At 41.4% G+C, this 26957-nt stretch overlaps 1 protein-coding gene across 2 annotated transcripts in view; it reads left to right on the top strand.

Moving 5' to 3' along the window:
- Positions 1 to 26957, top strand: part of LOC128642390 (mitochondrial import inner membrane translocase subunit tim16) — a 353230-nt gene that overhangs the window by 117883 nt on the left and 208390 nt on the right. For both annotated transcript variants that reach the window (XM_053695146.1, XM_053695144.1), the window contains exons 8-9: positions 2185 to 2271; positions 2417 to 2499. In XM_053695146.1, the coding sequence (XP_053551121.1) occupies positions 2185 to 2271; positions 2417 to 2499 (170 nt within the window). The remainder of the gene's footprint in view (positions 1 to 2184; positions 2272 to 2416; positions 2500 to 26957) is intronic.

Below are 26957 nucleotides of genomic sequence, written 5' to 3'. Positions count from 1 at the left end.
CCGACTTGGATGAAGACTTCTCCCGGCTTCGTTGAGGACTTCTTGCCGCTTGGATGAAGATTTCTCCCGGCTTCTTTGAGGATGGATGTCCGGTCTTCAAAACTGTAAGGGAATCTTCGGGGGTTAGTGTTAGGTTTTTTTAACGGTTTATTTGGTGGGTTTTATTTTTAGATTACGGTTTGGGCACTTGAAAAAGAGCTAAATGGCCTTTTAATGGCAATGCCCATCCAAATGCCCTTTTCAGGGCAATGGGGAGCTTAGTTTTTATAGTTAGGATTTTTTGTGGGGGGTTGGTTGTGTGGGTGGTGGGTTTTACTGTTGGGGGGTTGTTTGTATTTTTTTTACAGGTAAAAGAGCGGATTTCTTTGGGGCAATGCCCCGCAAAAGACCCTTTTAAGGGCTATTGGTAGTTTAGTTTAGGCTAGGGTTTTTATTTTATTTTGGGGGGGCTTTTTTATTTTGATAGGGCTATTGGATTAGGTGTAATTAGTTTAAATATCTGTGTAATTTAGTGTTTTTTTTGTAATTTAGATAATTAATTTAATTGTAGTGTAAGGTTAGGTGTTAGTGTAAGACAGGTTAGGTTTTACTTTACAGGTAAATTTGTATTTATTTTAGCTAGGTAGTTAGTAAATAGTTAATAATTATTTAGTAACTATTCTACCTAGTTAAAATAAATACAAACTTGCCTGTAAAATAAAAATAAACCCTAAGCTAGATACAATGTAACTATTAGTTATATTGTAGCTAGCTTAGGGTTTATTTTACAGGTAAGTATTTCGTTTTAAATATGAATTATTTAGGTAATGATAGTAGGTTTTATTTAGATTTATTTTAATTATATTTAAGTTAGGGGGTGTTAGGGTTAGACTTAGGTTTAGGGGTTAATAACTTTAGTATAGTGGCAGCGATGTTGGGGACGGCAGATTAGGGGTTAATAAATGTAGGTAGGTGGCGGCGATGTTAGGGGCGGCAGAGCAAAACTCGTAATCTAGCCAAAAGACTTTAGCATCCTTCCTGGACATACTTTACCATAGACACTGATCTTCACAGTGAGACTTTCATTGATCTCATAGAGCCTGCTCAAATCAATTTATACTCTTGAGTAATATTGTATGATATTGATCAAAATTCAGGTCTCTCAAAACTAGTCCCTAATAAATTTGTTTTACTGTGTATTTAAAAAATTAGCTTAGCCCAACCAAGAGGATAGAAAAAGAAACATGCAATAAAGATTATTGGCTTGGTAAAGCCATCTTTTTCACTATTCTAAAGTCATTAGTAATGAATCCAGGATAAAACCATGGGGAGTAATGTAGACTACTGACACACAAGATAGGACAGATATTGCCAGCACTTTTTGAGAGGAAACAAAGCATCTATAACTAGAGTGGGATGTGGCACAATTGTGATTCTAGAAGAAATACATAGCAAAAGTAGGTTCCTAGGAAGCCAGAGATATGTAGCTATGAAAAGAGTTGTTTTATAGGGTACTTAGGAACGTTGGGAGTTGTAGTTCTGGGGTGTTCAGGAAAATAAAGTTGCTGTTCAAGGGTTTTACAAGTCAGTAGACAGACTGGTAGTATAAAACATTGTTGTAATATACAGAATTCTTCAATAGACTGAGTAAGATGGCTGCTGATTTACAGAGGCATGTTTGTGTAGCCACAAATCACCAGCTAGCTCTCAGTAGAACATTGCTGCTTCTGAGCCTATCTAGGTATACTTTTCAACAAAGGATATCAAGAGAATGAAGTACATTTGATAATAGAAATACATCCAACATTGTGGGCTTGCATGTGGTGTTTTTGTATGGAAATGCTAATGGATTGTAATGAGGCCCTTGCTAGGGCCAAGAGGTCACTTTAAACGGTGAGTTGTTAGCAGACCTTGTTGATAGGAGTTGATAAACTTTGTATTTTATTACAGCATCCATGGAGCTTGCAGCTGAATGACACAATTAATGCCAAAATATCTAGGCCTGGTTTCCATTAAGTTGGTAAAGTGTAGAAACTGCTGATAAAAATCTTTTAAAGTCTATGAAGATTTGTTATGTTACCAAAAGTTTCCAAACTTTACCACCTCAATGGAAACTAGGCCTCTGTTGCCATTTCTATATCCAGTTACTGCTGTCCAAGATCTCTCTATGTAAGAAGCAATTCTAATGATACGTTTCTTTTTTAGAACGCACAAGGTCATGACAGCAACAAGGACTCGCGGGTGCTGTGGACAAATTCTAACAAACATCTGCTAACGTCTGGATTTAACCAGGTGAGCTCCACTCCTACTTTGTTACATCTAAACACTGTTGCTCTTTCTGTCTATCTTTTTCTTCTTGTAGTTGTGCTTTGATTTATTTATTTTTGTACCCACCACCTTCTTCTTCTCTTATTTTCAACCCTATGTGTCTCGGTAGGTCAGGGAGCGTGAGCTGCTACTGTGGGACATTCACAACTTCAGCCGCCCAGTTACGTCTTTCTCTTTGGACGCCTCCTCAGGGTAGGAATCTTTTTCCCAGCATCCTTTGGGTTGTGGACTACTGAGTATAGCATAGCCACAGCCACATACACTAGATTTTAATTTTGTATATGAAGTATTTTATAGTAAAACATTTTTTAATATAAGATAATTTTATATTTGTCATGTCACATGAGGTGAGCAAAAAAAAAGACAAATCTCTGTAACATTGCATAACCCTTAAAGTGCCATAAAACATGTTGAGATATGTGCATATCCTAAAAGGGCTAATTAAAGGGACACTGAACCCAAACATTTTGTTTTGTAATTCAGAAAGAGCATGCAATTTTAAGCAACTTTCTAATTTACTCCTATTATCAATTTTTCTTTGTTCTCTTGCTATCTTTATTTGAAAAAGAAGGCATTTATGCTTTTTTGGGTTCAGTACTCTGAACTTTTTTATTGGTGGATGAATTTATCCACCAATCAGCAAGGACAACCCAGGTTGTTCACCAAAAATGGGCCGGCATCTAAACTTACATTCTTGCATTTTAAATAAAGATACCAAGAGAATGAAGAAAATTTGATAATAGGAGTAAATTAGAAAGTTGCTTAAAATGTCATGCTCAATCTGAATCATGAAAGAAAATTTTTGGGTACAGTGTTCCTTTAAGTAAAAATAGTTTGCATAAAAATGTTTATTTAATGTAATTTTAAAAAATAAGCAAACATAGTTACATTGCCATGCTGTCTGGAGTAGTCTGATCCACCCCCCTATCAGTGTGTAGCATCAGAAACACAGGCATTGTATTTCAACTGAGTTCACAGCAGTTTATTTGCTTCTAGGCATGCTCCTGCAGATAATGAGTGTTAAAGTCTTGCAATCTACCAAATCAAACCAAATGGATATAGATACAGCCATAGAAGGAATTGTATGGGGGGGGGGGGGGGGGAGTTAGAGCTGTACAATTCAGAAACTAAAAAGAAAGGGTTAATGGTAAGGCACTGCAGTATACATTTCCAGGTAAAGCAATTAAAGTACATATTTTTATATTTTGTCTCTATCCCAACTTGTGTTATGTCCCTTTAAAGGGACATTGTAGTTATTTTCTTTTTAATTCATGGTCCTGTCTTCTATAAACCAAACTCTTTTTTGGCATACTTCCAAAGGCATGTCCCTCTTGGTAAAACAGATAGTTGTCTATAACAACTCAATGAGGATTATTTAGTACAAAACCAATACTTCTGTATTTTGTTTTAAACTTTTTAAAATTTGGGCAGCTTTTACACACATTTTTTTTTCAGGCAAAAAAAAAATCAATATATGCTGTTCTTTTATACCCATGAACGATCATTTTTAGTACAATTTAGGTGACCCATGTCTGTGGTACTCCCAATAAGTGCAGGAGAAATTTAGACAATTCAATATGATGACTATAGTGGAAGCACGTTGATATTAGTCATCTTAATTAATCAGTTTTTTGAAAAGTGTTTAAGGAATTTAATAGGATTAACAGGCACAAGTTCTAACCCAATTTTGTCATGCTTACTATTGTGTAAATTATGTCAAGTCTAACCGGAAAATTATATTTTCAGAATTTCCGTCAAATTCCATTATTATTATTGACTATCGCATCAGGTGTGGCTGTTTTTGTTAGGTAATTGTGAGCAGATTGTGTGAAGTCTGCATTTCAACTAATTGCTATTTGCTGTGTGAAATCTTTGTATTCGACTCAAGTGTTTGGGTTTGTTTTGCTCTCTTTTCTGTGTCTTTCTAATCCATTAGAAGCGTCACAACTGAAAGGAACATTTTACTGTAAAAATAAAATGCTCTATTTAATCTTTTAAACAAATTCCCTACTCCTGCAAAAGGGTTAATACGCAGTCACTCCTGGAACACCCTCATTCTTCTTTAGAGAGGATATAGCCAATGATTGTAGCATACATGTGTATGTCCCTGATTATTTCACCAGCGGTATCCACTTCTGGAGTAGCACAGGAGCATAACTTTGACTATGTATGTAACCCCTTTACAACAATTAAAGGCCAGATTACAAGTGGGGCGCATTATTTGCGCTCCACTTAGTAATACCAGTGCACGTAAATGTGCGCTGGTATTACTAATGCGGTGCAATGCGAACAATTACACGACTGAAAGCCAATCGCTCACGAGAACGCGCTTCCATAGGTTCCAATTGGAGCCTCATTTTCATGCTAGCAGCTACGGCAAACCATCTAGCGCAGCGCAGGGGGCAATTGGGGCAGCATTGGCAGCAATAAATATATATGTATATGAATATATACATAAAAATGTATGGGGTTATATGTGTATAAAGAAAACACAGTCCCCCATTGTAATCCATGTAAAGACATCTAACCCCCCCCATATGTCCCCTCACTTTAACCCCTTATAACTGCTTCGTGCAGTTTAATTTTTTTTTTTTTTAAATGGTAATATTAATTGTACATGTTTATTTTGGGGGCAATTGGGGCAACTTTTTATTTTTAACCAGAGGTCTAACCTCTGGTTAAATGCGCTTAGCGCAAAGTAAAATCGCAAGCTCTCGGTCACATTAACCAGCCACTTGCAATTTGTCCCTTTACGGGGGCACGTTAAGATATCGCTTCACTCGTATTCTCACGCTAAGCAAATAGTAAAATAATGTTTCTTCTGTTATGTGTGATCAGTCCACGGGTCATCATTACTTCTGGGATATAACTCCTCCCCAACAGGAAATGCAAGAGGATTCACCCAGCAGAGCTGCATATAGCTCCTCCCCTCTACGTCAGTCCCAGTCATTCTCTTGCACCCAACGACTAGATAGGATGTGTGAGAGGACTATGGTGATTATACTTAGTTTTTATGACTTCAATCAAAAGTTTGTTATTTTAAAATAGCACCGGAGCGTGTTATTACTTCTCTGGCAGAGTTTGAGGAAGAATCTGTCAGAGTTTTTTACTATGATTTTAACCGGAGTAGTTAAGATCATATTGCTGTTCTCGGCCATCTGAGGGAGGTAAAGGCTTCAGATCAGGGGACAGCGGGCAGAGGAATCTGCATTGAGGTATGTAGCAGTTTTTATTTTCTGAATGGAATTGATGAGAAAATCCTGCCATACCGTTAAAATGTCATGTATGTATACACTTCAGTATTCTGGGGATGGTATTTCACCGGAACTACTCTGTTAAAGGTCACTAATCCTTTTTAATAACTATTTATCATGTTAAACGTTTTTGCTGGAATGTAGAATCGTTTACATTGCTGAGGTACTGTGTGAATAATTATTTGGGCATTATTTTCCACTTGGCAGTTTTTTTTTTTTTTTTTTTTTTTTTTTTGCTTTATTTGTGACAGTTTCGTTTCTCTTCACTGCTGTGTGGGAGAGGGAGGGGCCGTTTTGGCGCTCTTTGCTACGCATCAAAAAATACCAGTCAGTTACTTTTATTTTTCCTGCATGATCCGGTTCATCTCTGATAGATCTCAGGGGTCTTCAAACTTCTTTGAAGGGAGGTAAATTCTCTCAGCAGAGCTGTGAGAATCCTTAGTGACTGTGAATAAAAACGTTGCTTTGTATTTTTTATGTCAAATTTAATTATTGTTATTTTACTAATGGGAACAAACCTTTGCTAAAAGTTTTGTTGTTTTAAAGTTTGATGCTATAACTGTTTTTCAGTTCACTATTTCAACTGTCATTTAATCGTTAGTACCTCTTTGAGGCACAGTACGTTTTTTGCTAAAAAAGGATTATAACCAAGTTGTAAGTTTTTTGCTAGTGTGTTAAACATGTCTGACTCAGAGGAAGATATCTGTGTCATTTGTTCCAATGCCAAGGTGGAGCCCAATAGAAATTTATGTACTAACTGTATTGATGCTACTTTAAATAAAAGTCAATCTGTACAATGTGAACAAATTTCACCAAACAGCGAGGGGAGAGTTATGCCGACTAACTCGCCTCACGCGGCAGTACCTGCATCTCCCGCCCGGGAGGTGCGTGATATTTTGGCGCCTAGTACATCTGGGCGGCCATTACAGATAACATTACAAGATATGGCTACTGTTATGACTGAAGTTTTGTCTAAATTACCAGAACTAAGAGGCAAGCGTGATCACTCTGGGGTGAGAACAGAGTGCGCTGACAATGCTAGGGCCATGTCTGATACTGCGTCACAGCTCGCAGAGCATGAGGACGGAGAGCTTCATTCTGTGGGTGACGGTTCTGATCCAAACAGATTGGACTCAGATATTTCAAATTTTAAATTTAAATTGGAGAACCTCCGTGTATTACTAGGGGAGGTCTTAGCAGCTCTCAACGATTGTAACACCGTTGCAATACCAGAGAAACTGTGTAGGTTGGATAAATACTTTGCGGTACCGGCGAGTACTGACGTTTTTCCTATACCTAAGAGACTAACTGAAATTGTTACTAAGGAGTGGGATAGACCCGGTGTGCCGTTCTCACCCCCTCCAATATTTAGAAAGATGTTTCCAATAGACGCCACCACTCGGGACTTATGGCAAACGGTCCCCAAGGTGGAGGGAGCAGTTTCTACTTTAGCTAAGCGTACCACTATCCCGGTGGAGGATAGCTGTGCTTTCTCAGATCCAATGGATAAAAAATTAGAGGGTTACCTTAAGAAAATGTTTGTTCAACAAGGTTTTATATTACAACCCCTTGCATGTATCGCGCCGATTACGGCTGCGGCAGCATTTTGGATTGAGTCGCTTGAAGAGAACCTTAGTTCATCTACGCTAGACGACATTACGGACAGGCTTAGAGTCCTTAAACTAGCTAATTCCTTCATTTCGGAGGCCGTAGTACATTTAACCAAACTTACGGCTAAGAACTCAGGATTCGCCATACAGGCACGTAGGGCGCTGTGGCTAAAATCCTGGTCAGCTGATGTTACTTCTAAGTCCAAATTACTTAATATACCTTTCAAGGGGCAGTCTTTATTTGGGCCCGGTTTGAAAGAGATTATCGCTGACATTACAGGAGGTAAGGGCCACGCCCTACCTCAAGACAAAGCCAAAGCTAAGGCTAGACAGTCTAATTTTCGTCCCTTTCGGAACTTTAAAACAGGAACAGCATCAACCTCCACTGCACCAAAACAGGAAGGAGCTGTTGCTCGTTACAGGCAAGGCTGGAAGCCTAACCAGTCCTGGAACAAGAGCAAGCAGGCCAGGAAACCTGCTGCTGCCCCAAAGACAGCATGAACCGAGAGCCCCCGATCCGGGACCGGATCTAGTGGGGGGCAGACTCTCTCTCTTCGCCCAGGCCTGGGCAAGAGATGTTCAGGATCCCTGGGCTCTAGAGATCATATCACAGGGATACCTTCTAGACTTCAAATTATCTCCCCCAAGAGGGAGATTTCATCTGTCAAGGTTGTCAACAAACCAGATAAAGAAAGAAGCGTTTCTACGCTGCGTACAAGATCTGTTATTAATGGGAGTGATCCATCCGGTTCCGCGGTCGGAACAAGGACAAGGGTTCTACTCAAACCTGTTTGTGGTTCCCAAAAAAGAGGGAACTTTCAGGCCAATCTTAGATTTAAAGACTCTAAACAAATTCCTAAGAGTTCCATCGTTCAAAATGGAAACTATTCGGACAATCTTACCCATGATCCAAGAGGGTCAGTACATGACCACAGTGGATTTAAAGGATGCTTACCTTCACATACCGATCCACAAAGATCATCACCGGTATCTAAGGTTTGCCTTCTTAGACAGGCACTACCAGTTTGTAGCTCTTCCATTCGGATTGGCTACGGCTCCAAGAATCTTCACAAAGGTTCTGGGTGCCCTTCTAGCGGTACTAAGACCGCGAGGGATTTCGGTAGCTCCGTACCTAGACGACATTCTAATTCAAGCTTCAAGCTTTCAAACTGCCAAGTCTCATACAGAGTTAGTTCTGGCATTTCTAAGGTCGCATGGATGGAAAGTGAACGAAAAGAAGAGTTCTCTCTTTCCTCTCACAAGAGTTCCATTCTTGGGGACTCTTATAGATTCTGTAGAAATGAAGATTTACCTGACAGAAGACAGGTTAACAAAGCTTCAAAATGCATGCCGCGTCCTTCATTCCATTCAACACCCGTCAGTAGCTCAATGCATGGAGGTGATCGGCTTAATGGTAGCGGCAATGGACATAGTACCTTTTGCACGCCTACACCTCAGACCGCTGCAATTATGCATGCTAAGTCAGTGGAATGGGGATTACTCAGATTTGTCCCCTACTCTGAATCTGAATCAAGAGACCAGAAATTCTCTTCTATGGTGGCTTTATCGGCCACACCTGTCCAGGGGGATGCCATTCAGCAGGCCAGACTGGACAATTGTAACAACAGACGCCAGCCTACTAGGTTGGGGCGCTGTCTGGAATTCTCTGAAGGCTCAGGGACTATGGAATCAGGAGGAGAGTCTCCTTCCAATAAACATTCTGGAATTGAGAGCAGTTCTCAATGCCCTTCTGGCTTGGCCCCAGTTAACAACTCGGGGGTTCATGAGGTTTCAGTCGGACAACATCACGACTGTAGCTTACATCAACCATCAGGGAGGGACAAGAAGCTCCCTAGCAATGATGGAAGTATCAAAGATAATTCGCTGGGCAGAGTCTCACTCTTGCCACCTGTCAGCAATCCACATCCCGGGAGTGGAGAACTGGGAGGCGGATTTCTTGAGTCGCCAGACTTTTCATCCGGGGGAGTGGGAACTTCATCCGGAGGTCTTTGCCCAAATACTTCGACATTGGGGCAAACCAGAGATAGATCTCATGGCGTCTCGCCAGAACGCCAAACTTCCTCGCTACGGATCCAGATCCAGGGATCCGGGAGCAGTTCTGATAGATGCTTTGACAGCACCTTGGAACTTCAGGATGGCTTATGTGTTTCCACCCTTCCCGCTGCTTCCTCGATTGATTGCCAAAATCAAACAGGAGAGAGCATCAGTAATTCTAATAGCACCTGCATGGCCACGCAGGACTTGGTATGCAGATCTAGTGGACATGTCATCCTGTCCGCCTTGGTCTCTACCTCTAAGACAGGACCTTCTGATACAGGGTCCATTCAAACATCAAAATCTAACTTCTCTGAAGCTGACTGCTTGGAAATTGAACGCTTGATTTTATCAAAACGTGGTTTTTCTGAGTCGGTTATTGATACCCTAATTCAGGCTAGGAAGCCTGTTACCAGAAAGATTTACCATAAAATATGGCGGAAATACCTATACTGGTGCGAATCCAAAGGTTACTCCTGGAGTAAGGTTAGGATCGCTAGGATACTGTCTTTTCTACAAGAAGGTTTAGAAAAGGGTTTATCAGCTAGTTCATTAAAGGGACAGATTTCAGCTCTGTCCATCTTGTTACACAGACGTCTGTCAGAAAATCCAGACGTCCAGTCCTTTTGTCAGGCTTTAGCTAGGATCAAGCCTGTGTTTAAAGCTGTTGCTCCACCATGGAGTTTAAACTTAGTTCTTAACGTTTTACAGGGTGTTCCGTTTGAACCCCTTCATTCCATTGATATAAAAATGTTATCTTGGAAAGTTCTGTTTTTAATGGCTATTTCCTCGGCTCGAAGAGTCTCTGAGTTATCAGCCTTACATTGTGATTCCCCTTATCTGATTTTTCACTCAGACAAGGTAGTTCTGCGTACTAAACCTGGGTTCTTACCTAAGGTAGTCACTAACAGGAACATCAATCAAGAGATTGTTGTCCCATCCTTGTGTCCAAATCCTTCTTCAAAGAAGGAACGTCTTTTACACAATCTGGATGTAGTTCGTGCCCTCAAGTTCTACTTGCAGGCAACTAAAGATTTTCGCCAAACTTCTTCCTTGTTTGTCGTTTACTCTGGACAGAGGAGAGGTCAAAAAGCTTCTGCTACCTCTCTCTCTTTTTGGCTTCGTAGCATAATACGTTTAGCCTATGAGACTGCTGGACAGCAGCCTCCTGAAAGAATTACAGCTCACTCCACTAGAGCTGTGGCTTCCACTTGGGCCTTTAAGAATGAGGCCTCTGTTGAACAGATTTGCAAGGCTGCAACTTGGTCTTCACTTCATACTTTTTCCAAATTTTACAAATTTGACACTTTTGCTTCTTCGGAGGCTATTTTTGGGAGAAAGGTTCTTCAGGCAGTGGTTCCTTCTGTATAACGAGCCTGCCTTTCCCTCCCGTCATCCGTGTACTTTTGCTTTGGTATTGGTATCCCAGAAGTAATGATGACCCGTGGACTGATCACACATAACAGAAGAAAACATAATTTATGCTTACCTGATAAATTCCTTTCTTCTGTTGTGTGATCAGTCCACGGCCCGCCCTGTTTTTAAGGCAGGTAAATATCTTTTAAATTATACTCCAGTCACCACTTCACCCTTGGTTACTCCTTTCTCGTTGATTCTTGGTCGAATGACTGGGACTGACGTAGAGGGGAGGAGCTATATGCAGCTCTGCTGGGTGAATCCTCTTGCATTTCCTGTTGGGGAGGAGTTATATCCCAGAAGTAATGATGACCCGTGGACTGATCACACAACAGAAGAAAGGAATTTATCAGGTAAGCATAAATTATGTTTTCTTTTTACGTTAGGATTACCCTTTAAGATCCCTGCATACTGTACATATTCAATCTAACAGGAAATACTTTTCTTTATGCTATTATTGGTTAAATGCACAAAGAATTAGGAACGTTTCAGTTTTATTTTTGAGTGGGATGGGTCTGTAGAACTACACAGAAACAAAACATATACAGTTAATGTAATGGAAACTAATTGATTTGTTATTGATGATGCGTGTCACAATTGTCACTAATTACATAAAGGCTTTGGAGCATATTTCTGTAGATCAACTGTGTTTCATGCTCATACACTAGAAAAACAAGAAACTCTGCAGGCTCAGGAAAAAATCTGCACAGATCAGCAGATTATATCAATCACAATGGAGTCAAGTTTACATCCCTGCTGTTGGGTTTTACCTTTTTATTAGTTCCTGTAAGTGTATAATTATACTGATTTAGGAACACATACATGTGTCCGAGATGATCCCTATATATAGGGTCATTCCAGTCAAAGTTTAAATGCACATAGATGAATTACATCTTTGAATAGAAACATACTTGCAATATACTTGTATTGACAAAAATGCTTCTAGTAAAAGATAGCACTATTTTAGTGTTAGCATTTTTCTCTGCACATGCATGTGAAGCATAGCTAGATATTCTCAGTGCACCAGCATTTTAAATACTGCAGCTGCTCAGAGCACCAGTGGGGTCATTACCAGATGATACAAGCACTTTAGGCTTTCTGAGCAAGTGCCGTGCTTAAAATGCTGGTGCACAGAGCATACTTAAATACACTTTTGAAACGGCTATATTTTTTGCTAGAAGCTTTTTTGCTAATACATGTATATTGCAAAAATGATTCTGCTCAAAAGGAAATGCACACATGTCTACTACAATTTTGGCTGTAATGTCCCTGTAACCTGATCAAATTATTTGTGCACAGTCCTTTTGCTTTACATTTGAAAAACTCAAAACAATCCCTTTAAAAGAAAACTAAATACAATTTGGATATGGAATATATAATTATTTTATATATTTAAAGCACATAGTATATTAACCAGAATTGCAGGGTATTTGCTTTTTTTCCAGCTTGGAGAAGATAGGTTCCCTTTATGTAACCTTTAACCATCTGTTTGAATTGTCCCTCATACACATACATTAATGTGAGATAACAAGTCATCAATTTGTCAACCCCAGAGGACATAATACCACTTCAATATACTATATGGTTCCTTGATAGCCATTTGGGATCAGTCTGACAACATTTTTTTCTTACTGATATTGGCTTGAATGTTGAAAAAGAGTGTGTGTACAAGCGCTAAGGTAATCCCCAAGCTGTATCCAAACAGAGATCCTAACCAACCTCCAAAAAATATGCACAAGTAGTAAGAATTGGCTTGAATGTTCCAAAGTTATTATTTGTTAAAAAAATGTGGCAGCATTGCAAACCACACCTAGACAGCATTTTACATTTTATTACGAATGCCATAGGAAATTTAGGTCCAGAAACATGTCTGCCAGAGCAAAGAAACTTATTACAGTAGTCTGCTGTGAAGAGACAAGTCTTTTTGATGATTTTTTGAAGCATAACTTTGGACGTTGATGGCCTACTTGGGAAATGTGAGCCTTGGTAGATATGTTCCCATTGCAGGAAGTCAACTGGTTGAAGGCTTTATCAATGGCGGTCATAGAATTGATGCAGATTAATGAAGCCTCTGACATTATGTACATTATACATATATTATACAGACCGTTATCTATCTTATGCAGAAGATGGAAGTATTGGAAGAGTGTCGTGTCTGCAAAAAGTATTATTTTCTACGTTTTTTAGTTGTCATTTCCCATTTATTGCTATCTTTCAGTGGTCTCAAAGTACAGACTTTGGGGCCATATGTGGCCCTTAAAATAATTTAATCTGGCCCTCCCTTGTTTATTATGAAATTATTTATTTCAGCCCCATCAAGACAAGCAAGCGTTGTCCATTGTAGACTTGCACCATTCACTGGTTGGATAAATATCACTTTTTACATTTATACAATTCCAGAATGATCACTTCACTTGGCACTCTCAAGATAAATATACACAACTGTGTATGTTTCTTGTGAGCTACAGCTCCCACCATACACTACTACTTGGGTAAATGTCACGTTCAGTTCCTAATATATCCAGTTTCAGAGCACTCACTCTGTTCAAGTGGCCCCCATCAGAGAAGTACACTTGGCCATTGGCTCCCAGATACAATGAGCTTGAGACCCCTGCTTTATAGACTGTTCATTTTCAAGACTTGTGCATAAGAGATCAATCGGGGTGAACTCCTCCTGCTTCTAAAACACAGGTAACATATCTCAATGTGTTTATCAGTGTTTGATCTCCACCCATCCACATCCAGGGATTATGTGCATAATAGATATGCTTCCTGTGACTTTTGCAAACTTATTTTTTTTCACTGAAAAATGTGTGTTATATTATTGTCTCAAAACATGTACTTACTAGTCAGAACTGGCTACCCATCTATTGATGGAAAAACCAGATAAACCTGCACCAGGAGAGGTGTCCATCAAACCCTAATGCAGAATGGTTAAGATTCAGTGCCCATTGTTGTGATGTGGTTTAATGTCCGTTAATTGTGATGTGGTTTAATGTCTGTTAATCCTCCTATATGTATGTTGTTGAGATCTAACAATATAAACCAAGAGAGCAGCACAAAACCTACATCAGAGATCTGAGAAATGGTATCTTGGAGATGTCTATTCCGAAAGTGTTAAATCTGGTTGCTGAACTTTCACCTAGGGTATTTTAGATCTGTCAAACTATTTCTAGAAGGGGATCTCTTAAGTCAGCTTGACAACATCCAGATACAAATTCAAGTTTTTGATTTTTGGTAAGGATATATATATATATATATACTTGTATGATTAGAAGTGGCGCATTGCACCCTATTGATAATAATAAAAAAAGCAAGCCTACTCATACAAAAAATATTAACGGTTAATACTGCAATGCACCCCTGTTAACCAATCGATTTGAGGGGCTCCGTGAAAGGGGGATTTGACCAACAGTGGCGAGAAGAGCTCAGTTAATTTTTGTAAGATTTTCAACACCTCAAATTCTTAAAGAAAAAAAAACATTATGGGGCTATTGCCACATCTGTAGGAATCCTCTTAGAGCAGAGGTATCTGAAATTACACTAAAAAGATTTACCATTTTTTGTAATGTGACTGTCCCTATAAGAGTGAACTGTGCAGACTCAAAAGTCTCATTTAAGCAAGTAATGTTTATCTTGTCTTTATGTTAAATCACTTCATGGAAAAATACTAAATATGTCCATATTAACATATTTTTAAATAACTGAATGGTGGTACAAGTGTCGTATGGCGCTTAGGAACTAGAGCGTGAACTAATTGGCGCAATATATGCAAAAGTTTGGTCACCTCTGCTTTAGTTAATTCACCTTCTAGGTTCTACTAATCAGGGCCAAACCAAAGTCTCTCTGGTTTTGTGTACTGACATTGTGATCAATCATTGGGAATACCAGTAAAATGTTCATTTGCTGTACACATTCCCTTGCACGATACCTCCTACTGGAGTTCTGCTTTGTCAAGAAGCAAATGATGTGACTCATATTAACAGCTCCTTAAGAAATCAGTGTTGATGAGTTTCGCTGCGTTTCACTCAAGTCCATGTCAGGAGGGAGGCTACACACTGTCAAACTTGAGAGGTTGTGTTCCTGTTCCACGGCATTGATTCTGGTAAGATCGTTTCATTTTCGATATATGTAATGATAAGACAGGGTCACAGTGTGGCTCCTTTTATCTGTATAGAATCAAGGGTTAATATCTCCGGAAGGTGATTATTGAACAGGGGGTATGTATATATGATTGCTTTATTGTGTTATTGCTGCGACATGTGTGAGATGTGGCTCGGGCAATGTTGTACACTCAGGCGTTTTCCTCCCTGAATTACCTGTTTACGGCAGGCGCGGTCCTGCATGGCACTCCACGTGACCGGGTGTGGCTTCTTCCTCTTCCTTTCCTGACTGTTGGCTGCAGGAGACAAAAGTGAGTTTCTCTGTGGGCCTGGGTCATAGAAGGTGGTGAAATCCCCGGTCATTGGGTGTATAAAGGTGCCTTTTTAATTATTGTTAAACCATATTAAAGGTGCAAGCTATGGAGGACTCTGATATGCCTGTGTTTACTGTGAGGAGGCTGTGGTATACCCGCCTGCTCAACTATGTTCCACATTCCTCGATAAAGTAGTGCTATCTAAAAGAAATAAGATGTTTAGTACCACTGAGCCATCCACCTCTGAGGGCTCTCCGTCTGTGAGGTGTGTTCCCTACAGTCATCTCCGTTTACACATGCAGGTCCCCGGTGCACTTCTAATCCTACGGGAGGGGCCATGTTGCCGCCTGATTTTGCTGAGCAATTGCAAACTGCGGTATCTGCGGTCTTTAGTGCTTTACCTCGCCAGGCTAAGCGCAAGCAAAAGGTTAAACATTGCTATGCTTCCCAGGGGTCATCTACTCCGTTGGATGTCTCTGAGACTAGATTATACGCTGATGCATAGGACTCTCTCTCTGGGTCGGAATCTGCGGCCTCTAAACCTCTGGCTGCAGAGGAACCTGACTTTAGGTTTAGGATGTAGATCTTACGCCTTTTATTAAAAGAGGTGTTAGCTACTCTAGATGTTCTGGAACTGAAGTTACCGGAGGAACCGTCTAATCCTAAGATTGATAAGGTTTGAGGACAGGGTAGTGCCCCAAACTTTCCCGGTTCCCGTAAAGATGGCGAATATTATTTAAGAATGAATGGGAGAGACTTGGATCCTCTTTCTCCCCTTCTTCATCGTTTAAAAAAATGTTCCGCCTGCTCAACTATGTTCCACATTCCTCAATAAAGTAGTGCTATCTAAAAGAAATAAGATGTTTAGTACCACTGAGCCATCCACCTCTGAGGGCTCTCCGTCTGTGAGGTGTGTTCCCTACATTCATCTCCGTTTACACATGCAGGTCCCCGGTGCACTTCTAATCCTCCTGTGGGAGGGGCCATGTTGCCGCCTGATTTTGCTGAGCAATTGCAAACTGTGGTATCTGCGGTCTTTAGTGCTTTACCTCGCCAGGCTAAGCGCAAGCAAAAGGTTAAACATTGCTATGCTTCCCAGGGGTCATCTACTCCGTTGGATGTCTCTGAGACTAGATTATCCGCTGATGCATAGGACTCTCTCTCTGGGTCGGAATCTGCGGCCTCTAAACATCTGGCTACAGAGGAACCTGACTTTAGGTTTAGGATGGAGATCTTACGCCTTTTATTAAAAGAGGTGTTAGCTACTTTAGAGGTTCTGGAACCGAAGTTACCGGAGGAACCGTCTAATCCTAAGATTGATAAAGTTTGAGGACAGGGTAGTGCCCCAAACTTTCCCGGTTCCCGTAAAGATGGCGAATATTATTTAAGAATAAATGGGAGAGACTTGGATCCTCTTTCTCCCCTTCTTCATCGTTTAAAAAAATGTTCCGCCTGCTCAACTATGTTCCACATTCCTCAAAGTTGTGCTATCTAAAAGAAATAAGATGTTTAGTACCACTGAGCCATCCACCTCTGAGGGCTCTCCGTCTGTGAGGTGTGTTCCCTACATTCATCTCCGTTTACACATGCAGGTCTCCGGTGCACTTCTAATCCTCCTGTGGGAGGGGCCATGTTGCCGCCTGATTTTGCTGAGCAATTGCAAACTGCGGTATCTGCGGTCTTTAGTGCTTTACCTCGCCAGGCTAAGCGCAAGCAAAAGGTTAGACATTGCTATCCTTCCCAGGGGTCATCTACTTCGTTGGATGTCTCTGAGACTAGATTATCCGCTGATGCATAGGACTCTCTATCTGGGTCGGAATCTACGGCCTCTAAACCTCTGGCTGCAGAGGAACCTGACTTTAGATTTAGGATGGAGATCTTACGCTTTTTATTAAAAGAGGTGTTAGCTACTCTAGAGGTTCTGGAACCGAAGTTACCGTAGGAACCGTCTAATCCTAAAATTGATAAAGTTTGAGGACAGGGTAGTGCCCCAAACTTTCCCGGTTCCCGTAAAGATGGCAAATATTATTTAAGAATGGATGGGAGAGACTTGGATCCTCTTTCTCCCCTTCTTCGTCGTTTAAAAAAATGTTCCAGACTCTCAGCTAGAATTGTGGGGATCTGTCCCTAAGGTGGATGGAGCTATCTCCACGCTTGATAGACGCACCACTATCCCGCTTGAGAATAGTTAGTTGTTTAAGGAACCCATGGTTAAGAAATTAGAGACCCTGTTAAGAAAGATGTTTCAGCACACAGGATTCGTATTTCAACCTACAGCCACGGTTGCTGTGGTGGCGGGAGCCTCTACCTATTGGTGCGACTCTCTCTCTGAAATGATCGAGGTGGAGACTCCCCTCAATGAGATACATGAAAGAATTAAGGCCCTGAGGGTAGCTAATTCGTTTATTTGAAATGCTAATATGCAGATTATTCACTTGAATGCCAAGACTTCAGGCTTTTCTGTTCTGGCCCGGAGGGCCCTGTGGTTGAACCTGTGGTCTGCTGACATGACGTCCAGATCTAGATTGCTTTCTCTTCCGTTTCAGGGAAAGATTCTATTTGGTCCAGGCCTGGACTCTATCATATCCACGGTCACGGGGGGCATGGGTGCCTTTCTACCGCAGGATAAGAAGAACAAACCTAAGGGTCCTAATTTTTGTCCCTTTTGTTCGGACAAGCCCCAATGACAGCAGCCTGCTGCGAAACCTGAGCAGTCCAAGGGATCTTGGATGCCAGCTCAGTCTTGAAATAAAACCAAGCATAGCAAGAAGCCCGCCGAGACAAAATTGGCATGAAGGGGCGGCCCCCGATCCGTCTATGGATCTCATAGGGGGCAGACTATCGCTTTTTGCGGAGGCTTGGATGAGAGACGTGCAGGATACTTGGGTTCTGGAAGTTGTTGCCCAGGGGTACAGGATAGGTTTCAAGACTCATGCCCCAGGGGAAGATTTCTCTTGTCAAATCTATTGTCAAAACCAGAAAAACGACATTCCTTCCTAGAGTCTGTGAGGGATCTCTCCGCTCTAGAAGTTATTGTACCGGTACCTCTAGCAGAAAGGGGTCTAGGGTACTATTCAAGCCTTTTTGTGCTCCCAAAGAAGGAGGGCACGTTTCGCCCGATTCTGGATCTCAAATGTTTAAACAAGGTTCTATCGGTTCCATCGTTCAAAATGGAGACGATAAGGGCTATACTGCCCCTAGTTCAAGAGGGTCAGTTTATGACGACGATAGACTTGAAGGACGCTTACCTTCATATGCCAATACACAAGGATCACTTTGGGTTCTTAAGGTTCGCCTTTCTGGATCAGCACTTCCAGTTTGTATCTCTTCCATTCGGGCTGGCTATTGCTCCAAGAATCTTTACGAAGGTTCTGGGAGCTCTTCTTGCGGTGGCGAGATCCAGAGGGATAGCTGTAGCTCCTTATCTGTACGACATACTGGTTCAGGCTCCATCCTACCAGGATGCAGAGGATCATTCGAGAGCCCTTCTCCTTCTTCTGCAATCTCATGGTTGGATGGTAATCTTAGGAAAGAGTTCTCTAGTCCCCAGTACCAGAGTGAAGTTTCTGGGCACAATAATCGACTCCATAGCCATGAAGATATTCCTTACAGATCAGAGACGTTGCAAGATTGTCTCCAACTGTCTTGCCCTTCAATCCTCCTCAAGGCCATCAGTGGCCCTGGTGCAAGGAGGGGATTGGGCTAATTATATCCACTATAGATGTCATTCCGTTCCCCAGATTCCATCTGAGGACTCTTTAGCTATGCATGCTGAGGCAGTGGAACGGGGATCATTCAGACCTATCCCAACTAAACTCTCTATTGGTGGCTCCGTCCAGATCAGCATTCTCAGGGGACATCCTTCCTCAGACCATCTTGGGAGATTGTGACTATGGACGCGAGTCTCTCAGGTTGGGGAGCAGTTTGGGGTGCCTAGAAGGCACAGGGCAGGTGGAATCAGAAGGAGTCTCTTCTTCCGATCAACATCCTGGAACTTCAGGTGATATTTAACGCTCTGGGGGCTTGGCCTCTCCTGGGTCGTCCAAGTTCATCAGATTCCAGTCGGACAAAATTACCTCGGTGACTTACATCAACCATCAGGGGGGTATGAGAAACTCTCTAGCAATGAGTGGAGTTTCTCGGATTCTGGAGTGTGCGGAGGCCCGCGACTGCTCACTTTCAGTGATCCATATCCCCGTCGTGTCATTCGGGGGGAATGGTCTCTTCACTCCGAAGTGTTTGCAGAGATTTGCAGCAGTTGGGGGACTCCGGAGATAGATCTCATGGCATCCAGACTCTACTTCAAGCTACCCAGATACGTGGTCCAGGGATCCTCAGGCAGAGCTGATAGATGCCTTAGCGGTGCCTTGGGGCTTCACCCTAGTTTACATATTTCCTCCGTTACCACGTCTACCTTGTGTAGTGGCATGTATCAAACAGGAGCAAGCGTAAACTATTCTGATTGCTCCGTTATGGCCGCGGAGGACATGGTTTGCTGATCTAGTGGGGGCGTCATCGTCCCCTCCGTGGATGTTGCCCTGTCGCTGCGATCTGATTGTCCCTTTGTGCATCAGAATCTAGATTCTCTGAGGCTGACTGCGTGGAGATTGAACGCCTAGTCTTAGCCAGAAGAGGATTTTCTGAGAGGGTGATTGATACTCTCATTCAAGCCAGGAAGCCAGTTACCCGTTGCATCTATCATAAGGTGTGGAGGACCTACTTACTCTGGTGTGAATCTCGTGGACATTCCTGGCATAAAGTCAGGGTATCCAGAATTATTTCTTTCCTCCTAGATGGTTTGGAGAAAGGGCTAGCCGCGAGTTCCTTCAGGGGACAGATTTCGGTGCTTTCGGTGTTGTTGCACAAGAAGCTCGCTGACCTCCCTGATATACAGTCTTTCGTTCAGGCCCTGTCCAGGATCAGGCCTGTGTTAAGACATTCTGCTCATCCTTGGAGTCTGAATCTGGTTCTGAAGGTTCTGCTGGGGGCTCTGTTCAACCCTATGCATTCTCTTGACATTAAAACTCTGTATTATAAGGTTTTCTTTCAACTGGCCATTGCCTCGGCTCGCAGGGTGTCTGAATTGGCAGCTTTGCAATGTGAGCCTCCTTACCAGGTGTTCCATACAGATAAGGCCATTCTTCCCACTGCACTGGGATTTCTTCCTAAGGTGGTGTCTGATCGTAACATTAATCAGGATATTGTGGTTCCTTCCTTGTGTCCTAATCCTCCTTCTTCGAATGAGCAGTTAGTTTATAACTCGGATGTGGTTCAAGCCTTTAAATGCTCTCTTCAGGCTACGAATGATTTAAGACAAACCTCAGCTTTGTTTGTTGTCTGTTCGGGGAAGCGTAAGGGACAGAAGGCTTCTTCCGCTTCTTTATCCTTTTGGCTGAGGAGCATGATTTGTTGGGCTTATGAGACAGCGGGACATAAGCCTCCTCAGAGGATTACGGCTCACTCAACTAGAGCTGTGGCTTCTTCTTGGGCCTTTATGGAGAAGATTTGTAAGGCAGCTACCTGGTCCTCCTTACACACTTTCACAAAGTTTTACAAATTTTACATTTTTGCTTTGGCTGAAGCTGTGTTTAGGAGAGGTTTTACAGGCTTTGGTGCCCTCAGTTTAGGGTCCACCTTTCTTTTTACCCTCCCATTATTCATTCAGTGTCCTCTAGAGCTTGGGTATTTGTTTTCCGCAAGTAATGAATGAAGCCGTGGACTCTCCTCGTATTAGATGGAAAACATAAATTATGCTTACCGGATAATTTCATTTCCATCATTACGAGGAGAGTCCACGGCTCCCGCCCGGTTCTCCGCTGGGCGGACCTAAATTTCTTTTGTTTCCTTCTGGCACCATTTATGCCCTGATATTTCTCCTACTGTTCCTTGTTCTCTTGGCAGAATGATTGGGGGATGAGGGGAGTGGGGTAGGTATTTAAGTCTTTGCCCCCTCCTGGTGGCCAGGTTCTGTATTCCCACAAGTAAAAAATGAAGCCGTGGACTCTCCTCATAACGATGGAAATTATAGTTTCAGGTAAGCATAATTTATGTTTTTAAACAGCTTTCCAATTTACTACCTTCTCCGGTATTTTCTACCTTCTCCGGTATTCTATTTTTGAAGGAGCAGTAATGCACTGTGAGCTAGCAGAACACATCGAGTGACCCAATGACGAGAGGCATATATGCTTAGCCACCAATCAGAAACTACCTCTTAAGTAGTGTATTACTGCTCTTGACCCTACCTAGGCTTTTAAACAAAAGATACCAAGAGAACAAATCAAATTAAACAATAGAAGTAAAATTGCTTGCTTTTTTGGAATTATTAAAGACATTTTTTTTTTTTTCTCCCTTTAAAGGTACAGTAAAGTCATAATTAGATATTCATGATTTAGACAGCATACAATTTAAAAACAACTTTCCAATTTACTCCTATTATTTTGCTTCGTTCTTTTGTTATCCTTTGTTGAAATGTTTATCTAGGTAAGCTCAGGAGTGGCAAAGAACCTAGGTTCTAGCTGCTGATTGGTGGCTGCATACAGTATCCTACAAAAGTGAGTACACCCCTCACATTTTTGTAAATATTTTATTATATCTTTTCATGTGACAACACTGAAGAAATGACACTTTGCTACAATGTAAAGTAGTGAGTGTACAGCCTGTATAACAGTGTAAATTTGCTGTCCCCTCAATATTACTCAACACACAGCCATTAATGTCTAAACCGTTGGCAACTAAAGTGAGTACATTCCTAACTGGAAATGTCCAAATTGAGCCCAATTAGCCATTTTCCCTCCCCGGTGTCATGTGACTCGTTAGTGTTACAAGGTCTCAGGTGTGAATGGGGAGCAGGTGTGTTAAATTTGGTGTTATCGCTCTCACACTCTCTCATACTGGTCACTAGAAGTTCAACATGGCACCTCATGGCAAAGAACTCTCTGAGGATCTGAAAAAAAGAATTGTTGCTGTACATAAAGATGGCCTAGGCTATAAGAAGATTGCCAAGACCCTGAAACTGAGCTGCAGCACGGTGGGCAAGACCATACAGCGGTTTCACAGCACAGGTTCTACTAAGAACAGGCCTCGCCATAGTCGACCAAAGAAGTTGAGTGCACGTGCTCAGCGTCATATCCAGAGGTTGTCTTTGGGAAATAGACATATGAGTGCTGCCAGCATTGCTGCAGAGGTTGAAGGGGTGGGGGGTCATCCTGTCAGTGCTCAGACCATACGCCGTACACTGCATCAAATTGGTCTGCATGGCTGTCATCCCAGAAGGAAGCCTTTTCTAAAGATGATGCACAAGAAAGCCAGCAAACAGTTTGCTGAAGACAAGCAGACTAAGAACATTAATTACTGGAACCATGTCCTGTGGTCCGATGAGACCAAGATAAACTTATTCGGTTCAGATAGTGTCAAGCGTGTGTGGTGGCAACCAGGTGAGGAGTACAAAGACAAGTGTGTCTTGCCTATAAGCAACCATGGTGGTGGGAGTGTCATGGTCTGGGCCTGCATATGAGTGCTGCCGGCACTGGGGAGCTACAGTTCATTGAGGGAACCATGAATGCCAGCATGTACTGTGACATACTGAAGCAGAGCATGATCCCCTCCCTTCAGAGACTGGGCCGCAGGGCAGAATTCCAACATAACGACCCCAAACACACCTCCAAGACGACCACTGCCTTACTAAAGAAGCTGAGGGTAAAGGTGATGGACTGGCCAAGCATGTCGCCAGACCTAAACCCTATTGAGCATCTGTGGGGCATCCTCAAACGGAAGGTGGGGGAGAGAAAGGTCTCTAACATCCATCAGTTCTGTGATATTGTCAGAGGAGTGGAAGAGGACTCCAGTGGCAACCTGTGAAGCTCTGGTGAACTCCATGCCCAAGAGGGCTAAGGCAGTGTTGGAAAATATTGACACTTTGGGCCCAATTTGGACATTTCCACTTAGGGGTGTACTCACTTTTGTTGCCAACGGTTTAGACATTAATGGCTGTGTGTTGAGTTATTTTGAGAGGACAGCAAATTTACACTGTTATACAGGCTGTACACTCACTACTTTACATTGTAGCAAAGTGTCATTTCTTCAGTGTTGTCACATGAAAAGATATAATAAAATATTTACAAAATTGTGAGGGGTGTACTTACTTTTGTGGGATACTGTATATAAACTGTTAGTCATTGGCTCACCCATGTGTTCAGTCAGAAACCAGTAGTGCATTTCTGCTCCTTCAACAAATGATACCAAGAGAATGAAGCAAATTTGATAATAGAAGTGATCTGGAAAGTTGTTTAAAATGGTATGTTCTACCTAAATCATGAAATATTTTTTTTTGGGTTTCATGTCCCTTTAAATCATCATTTTTTATAAAAAAAAATTAAAACACCATATCCTGCGTTGTCTATAGCAACAAAATCTTATCCATTTTTTTACTATTCTGCTCACCCTCTAATAGTATTTTGTTTCCTGCATGAGAGTCATCTGATTAATCTGCCGTTCTTCTCGGACGTCTCTGCACATCCGTTCTCCGGTTCAGTATCCCACAGAGTAAAAGTCAAATCATGATGTTAATGTGTTAAAGAGTGTTTATACTCAAATATTTTTTTTGGTCGATTTTTCTTGGTACAGAGTGCTCTCCAGGCATAAGCTTTGCATATCAGTTTAGCAAATTATGTGCAAATCAGAATTTACAATAAGTTCAAGTTTTCGGGTTATTGAACTTTTAAGCATTTAGCCAGGCGTGATAAAACGCATGCTTCAAATGTTTTCCAGTTTTTTTGACACTGTGAAATTACGTCAAGAGTTTGACCTAATTTGTTATTCTATCAGCACTCAAACTACTTAAAAAGGACAGTACAGTAAAAAGTAAACTTTCATGATTCAGATAGAGCATTCAATTTTAACAGCTTTCCAGTTTACTGCTGTTATCAAATTTGCTTTGTTCTCTTGGCATCCTTTGTTGAAGAGCTTACCTAGGCAAGGCTTAGGAGTGGGCACATGTCTTTTGCCATAAAAATTGTTGCAAACACTGCTGCCCATGGTTAAAGGGACAGTCAACACCAGAATTTTTGTTGTTTATAAAGATAGATAATCCTGTTATTACCTATTACCCAGTTTTGCATAACCAACACTGTTATATTAATATATTTTTTACCTCTATGATTACCTTGTATCTAAGCATCATCTGACAGCCCCCTGATCACATGACATTTTATTTATTATCTATTGACTTGTATTTTAGCCAATTAGTGCAGTATCTGCCACAAGCCACGGGCGTGATCACAATGTTAGCTATATTGCTCACATGAACTAGCTCTCCTCTGTTGTGATAAGCAAATAATAAAGCATGTGATAAGAGGTGGCCTTCAAGGGCTTAGAAATTATTATGTGAGCCTTCATAGGTTTAGATTTCAACTAAGAATACCAAGTGAACAAAGCAAAATTGGTGATAAAAGTAAATTGGAAAGATGTTTAAAATTACATGCCCTATTTGAAACATGAAAGTTTTTACTGGACTTGATTGTCTCTTTAAAGACACGTTCACGCTCCTGAGCTCACCTAGAATTAATCTTTAAAAAAGGACACCAAAAGTATAAAGCAAAATTGATCATTGAAGTAATTTGGCAAATTGTTTCAAATTTGATGCTGTATCCAATCCATTAAAATTAAATTTTGACTTTACTGTCCCTTTAAAGGGAAATTAAAGTGAAACTGAAACTTACATGGTTCTGATAGCGAGCACAATTTTAAAAGGTGATCTACAAAACAGCTGAACTTGTAGGGTTAAAAAGGGGGTTCAAGAAGATGATAAAAGGAGACAATGATCTGAGGTATGAAAATATTAGTGTATATTGTACAAATCCCTGAACAGTAGTCATTAAAGAGAGCTTGAAAGTTTGAAAACTAGGGGAGAGTCTTGTTGGGTGAGGCAGAGAGTTCTTCAAGATAGGGCCATTCTGGAGAAGTCGCTAGGACAAGAATGTGAGGAGGTAACAAGAGAGGAGATGAGGAGGTTATGAGCAAAGCAAAAGGGTCGGGAGGGAGAGTATCTAGAGATGAGGTCTGAGACATAGTTGGGTTGGGGGGCACTGAGCGGTGTTATTGAGGGCCTTGAATGTCTGAGCCAGGATTTTGTGTTTTATTCTGGAGGCTGGAAGAATCCAGTGAAGGGATTGGCAGAGAGGCGCAGATGATGAGGAGCGATGTGTAAGGAAGATCAGCCTGGCAGAGGCATTTATTATGGATTATAAAGGAGATAGAAAGAAGCTAGGTAGGCCGGAGAGGATTGTGTTGCAATAGTCAAGGTGGGAAATGATGAATGAGTAGATTAAAATCGTAGTTGTGTCTTGTGTGAGGAAGTGGTGAATTTTGGAGATGTTTTTAAGATGGAAACAGCAGGAATTGACCGAAGACTGGATGTGTTTGCGCTGCGGAATTTGTTGGCGCTCTACAAATAACCGATAATAATAATAATAATAATGTGTGGAGTGAAAGAAAGAGCTAAGTCAAGTGTGACCCCAAGACATCAGGCATACGGGGTTGGGGGTAATGATGGTATTGTCAACAGTTATAGAAAGTTGGGGGATAGAGATTTTAGAAGAAGGGGGAATACGGAGCAATTTACTTTTAACAAAGCTTCCTCTTGGTTTCCTGTGTTGAAACTTAGCTCCTTTTCATTAGAGCATACTGAGGAAGGCTCACAAGCGTGCACAAGCTTTGTACACTAAATTGGGGGTGGGGGTGGGGAAATAATTTCACTTTCTTTCTGAATCGTGAAGCTTTTATTTTGATGCACATGAACATGTAAAGCAAAATCACTTCAGATCTTCCTGTATTAGAACAAACTTCGTATCAAGGCCAGCACGCGCTCTGTTTCTGCCCAAATCAGACATGGTATGCAATGAGGAAACAAAGATTTGAGCACTAGTCCTGTCAGAGGAGCGAGCTGCACTTAGTCTTATGGCGCGGTCGGGCCGGGCTGTGACTATACAGCTGGCCCGATGCGCTGAGTAAATATAACAGACCCGCTCAGCAGAGAGCGGGTCTATGAAACAGCGCTTTTTTAAAAAAAATTAAGAGGGGAAATTATGTTTTAATAATGTTTGGCTAATATAATGTTATATAATTCTGCACTATGTGCAGAATTATATAACATTATTTTTAAAGTTTACTGTCCCTTTAAGTGTAATTAATGAAATACAATAGCTTTTTTTAGTAACATACAATTATTACTTCTTTTATAAATGTTCTCATACCAAACAACTATGGCTTTTATTTTCTTTCATAAGAGGGTGGTGAGAGTCCACGAGCAATCACGTGGGATTAAAGTCCAGTCCTAAAGAAGCTTTAATCCCTCCCACTTTCTCATGATTCCTTAGTCATTGAATGCCTCCAGCAAGGAGGATGGTGAAACTTGAATTGCTGATCTACACATCGATTGAAAGAGGTTCGCAAACTGATGTGAGGTCAAAAATACACCTCAGAAAGCTGGAAATAAGACAGAGGGGTGTAAAGGAGTTAATTGGCAGTGAGAGTAATTCTCCTGTGTGAGTTTGTTACTTGCCTGCCACAGGTGTAGCTGGGACTGGTCCTACAGCCTCCTCCTGTTGGCCTTGTCTGAGTACTCCTTCCTTAGGTCCTGTGCCAGTGCATATTACACAAGATGACAGGTAACCAGGTATTTGCAATCACATATCCGTAGGCTATTAGCGTGAGCATGTGCACATGATTCACGCAGCCTGGGGATTTTTGGGCACTTTTACACATTTACAGTAAAATTGAAGCAGGCTCCCAGATGATCAGGAACATTTCTGAAGCTGGAGAGCTCTTTTTCAGACATTTCTTAGCTTCCTTCTGTGTAGACTTCAGGAGCTTAAAGTTTTCCCACCAAAACTGTGCTCTGTT

The sequence above is a fragment of the Bombina bombina genome, chromosome 11, assembly GCF_027579735.1.
Source record: "Bombina bombina isolate aBomBom1 chromosome 11, aBomBom1.pri, whole genome shotgun sequence".
Taxonomy (NCBI): domain Eukaryota; kingdom Metazoa; phylum Chordata; class Amphibia; order Anura; family Bombinatoridae; genus Bombina; species Bombina bombina.
Note: the sequence above shows the minus strand (reverse complement) of the source record. Positions and strands in the feature narration are given on the sequence as shown.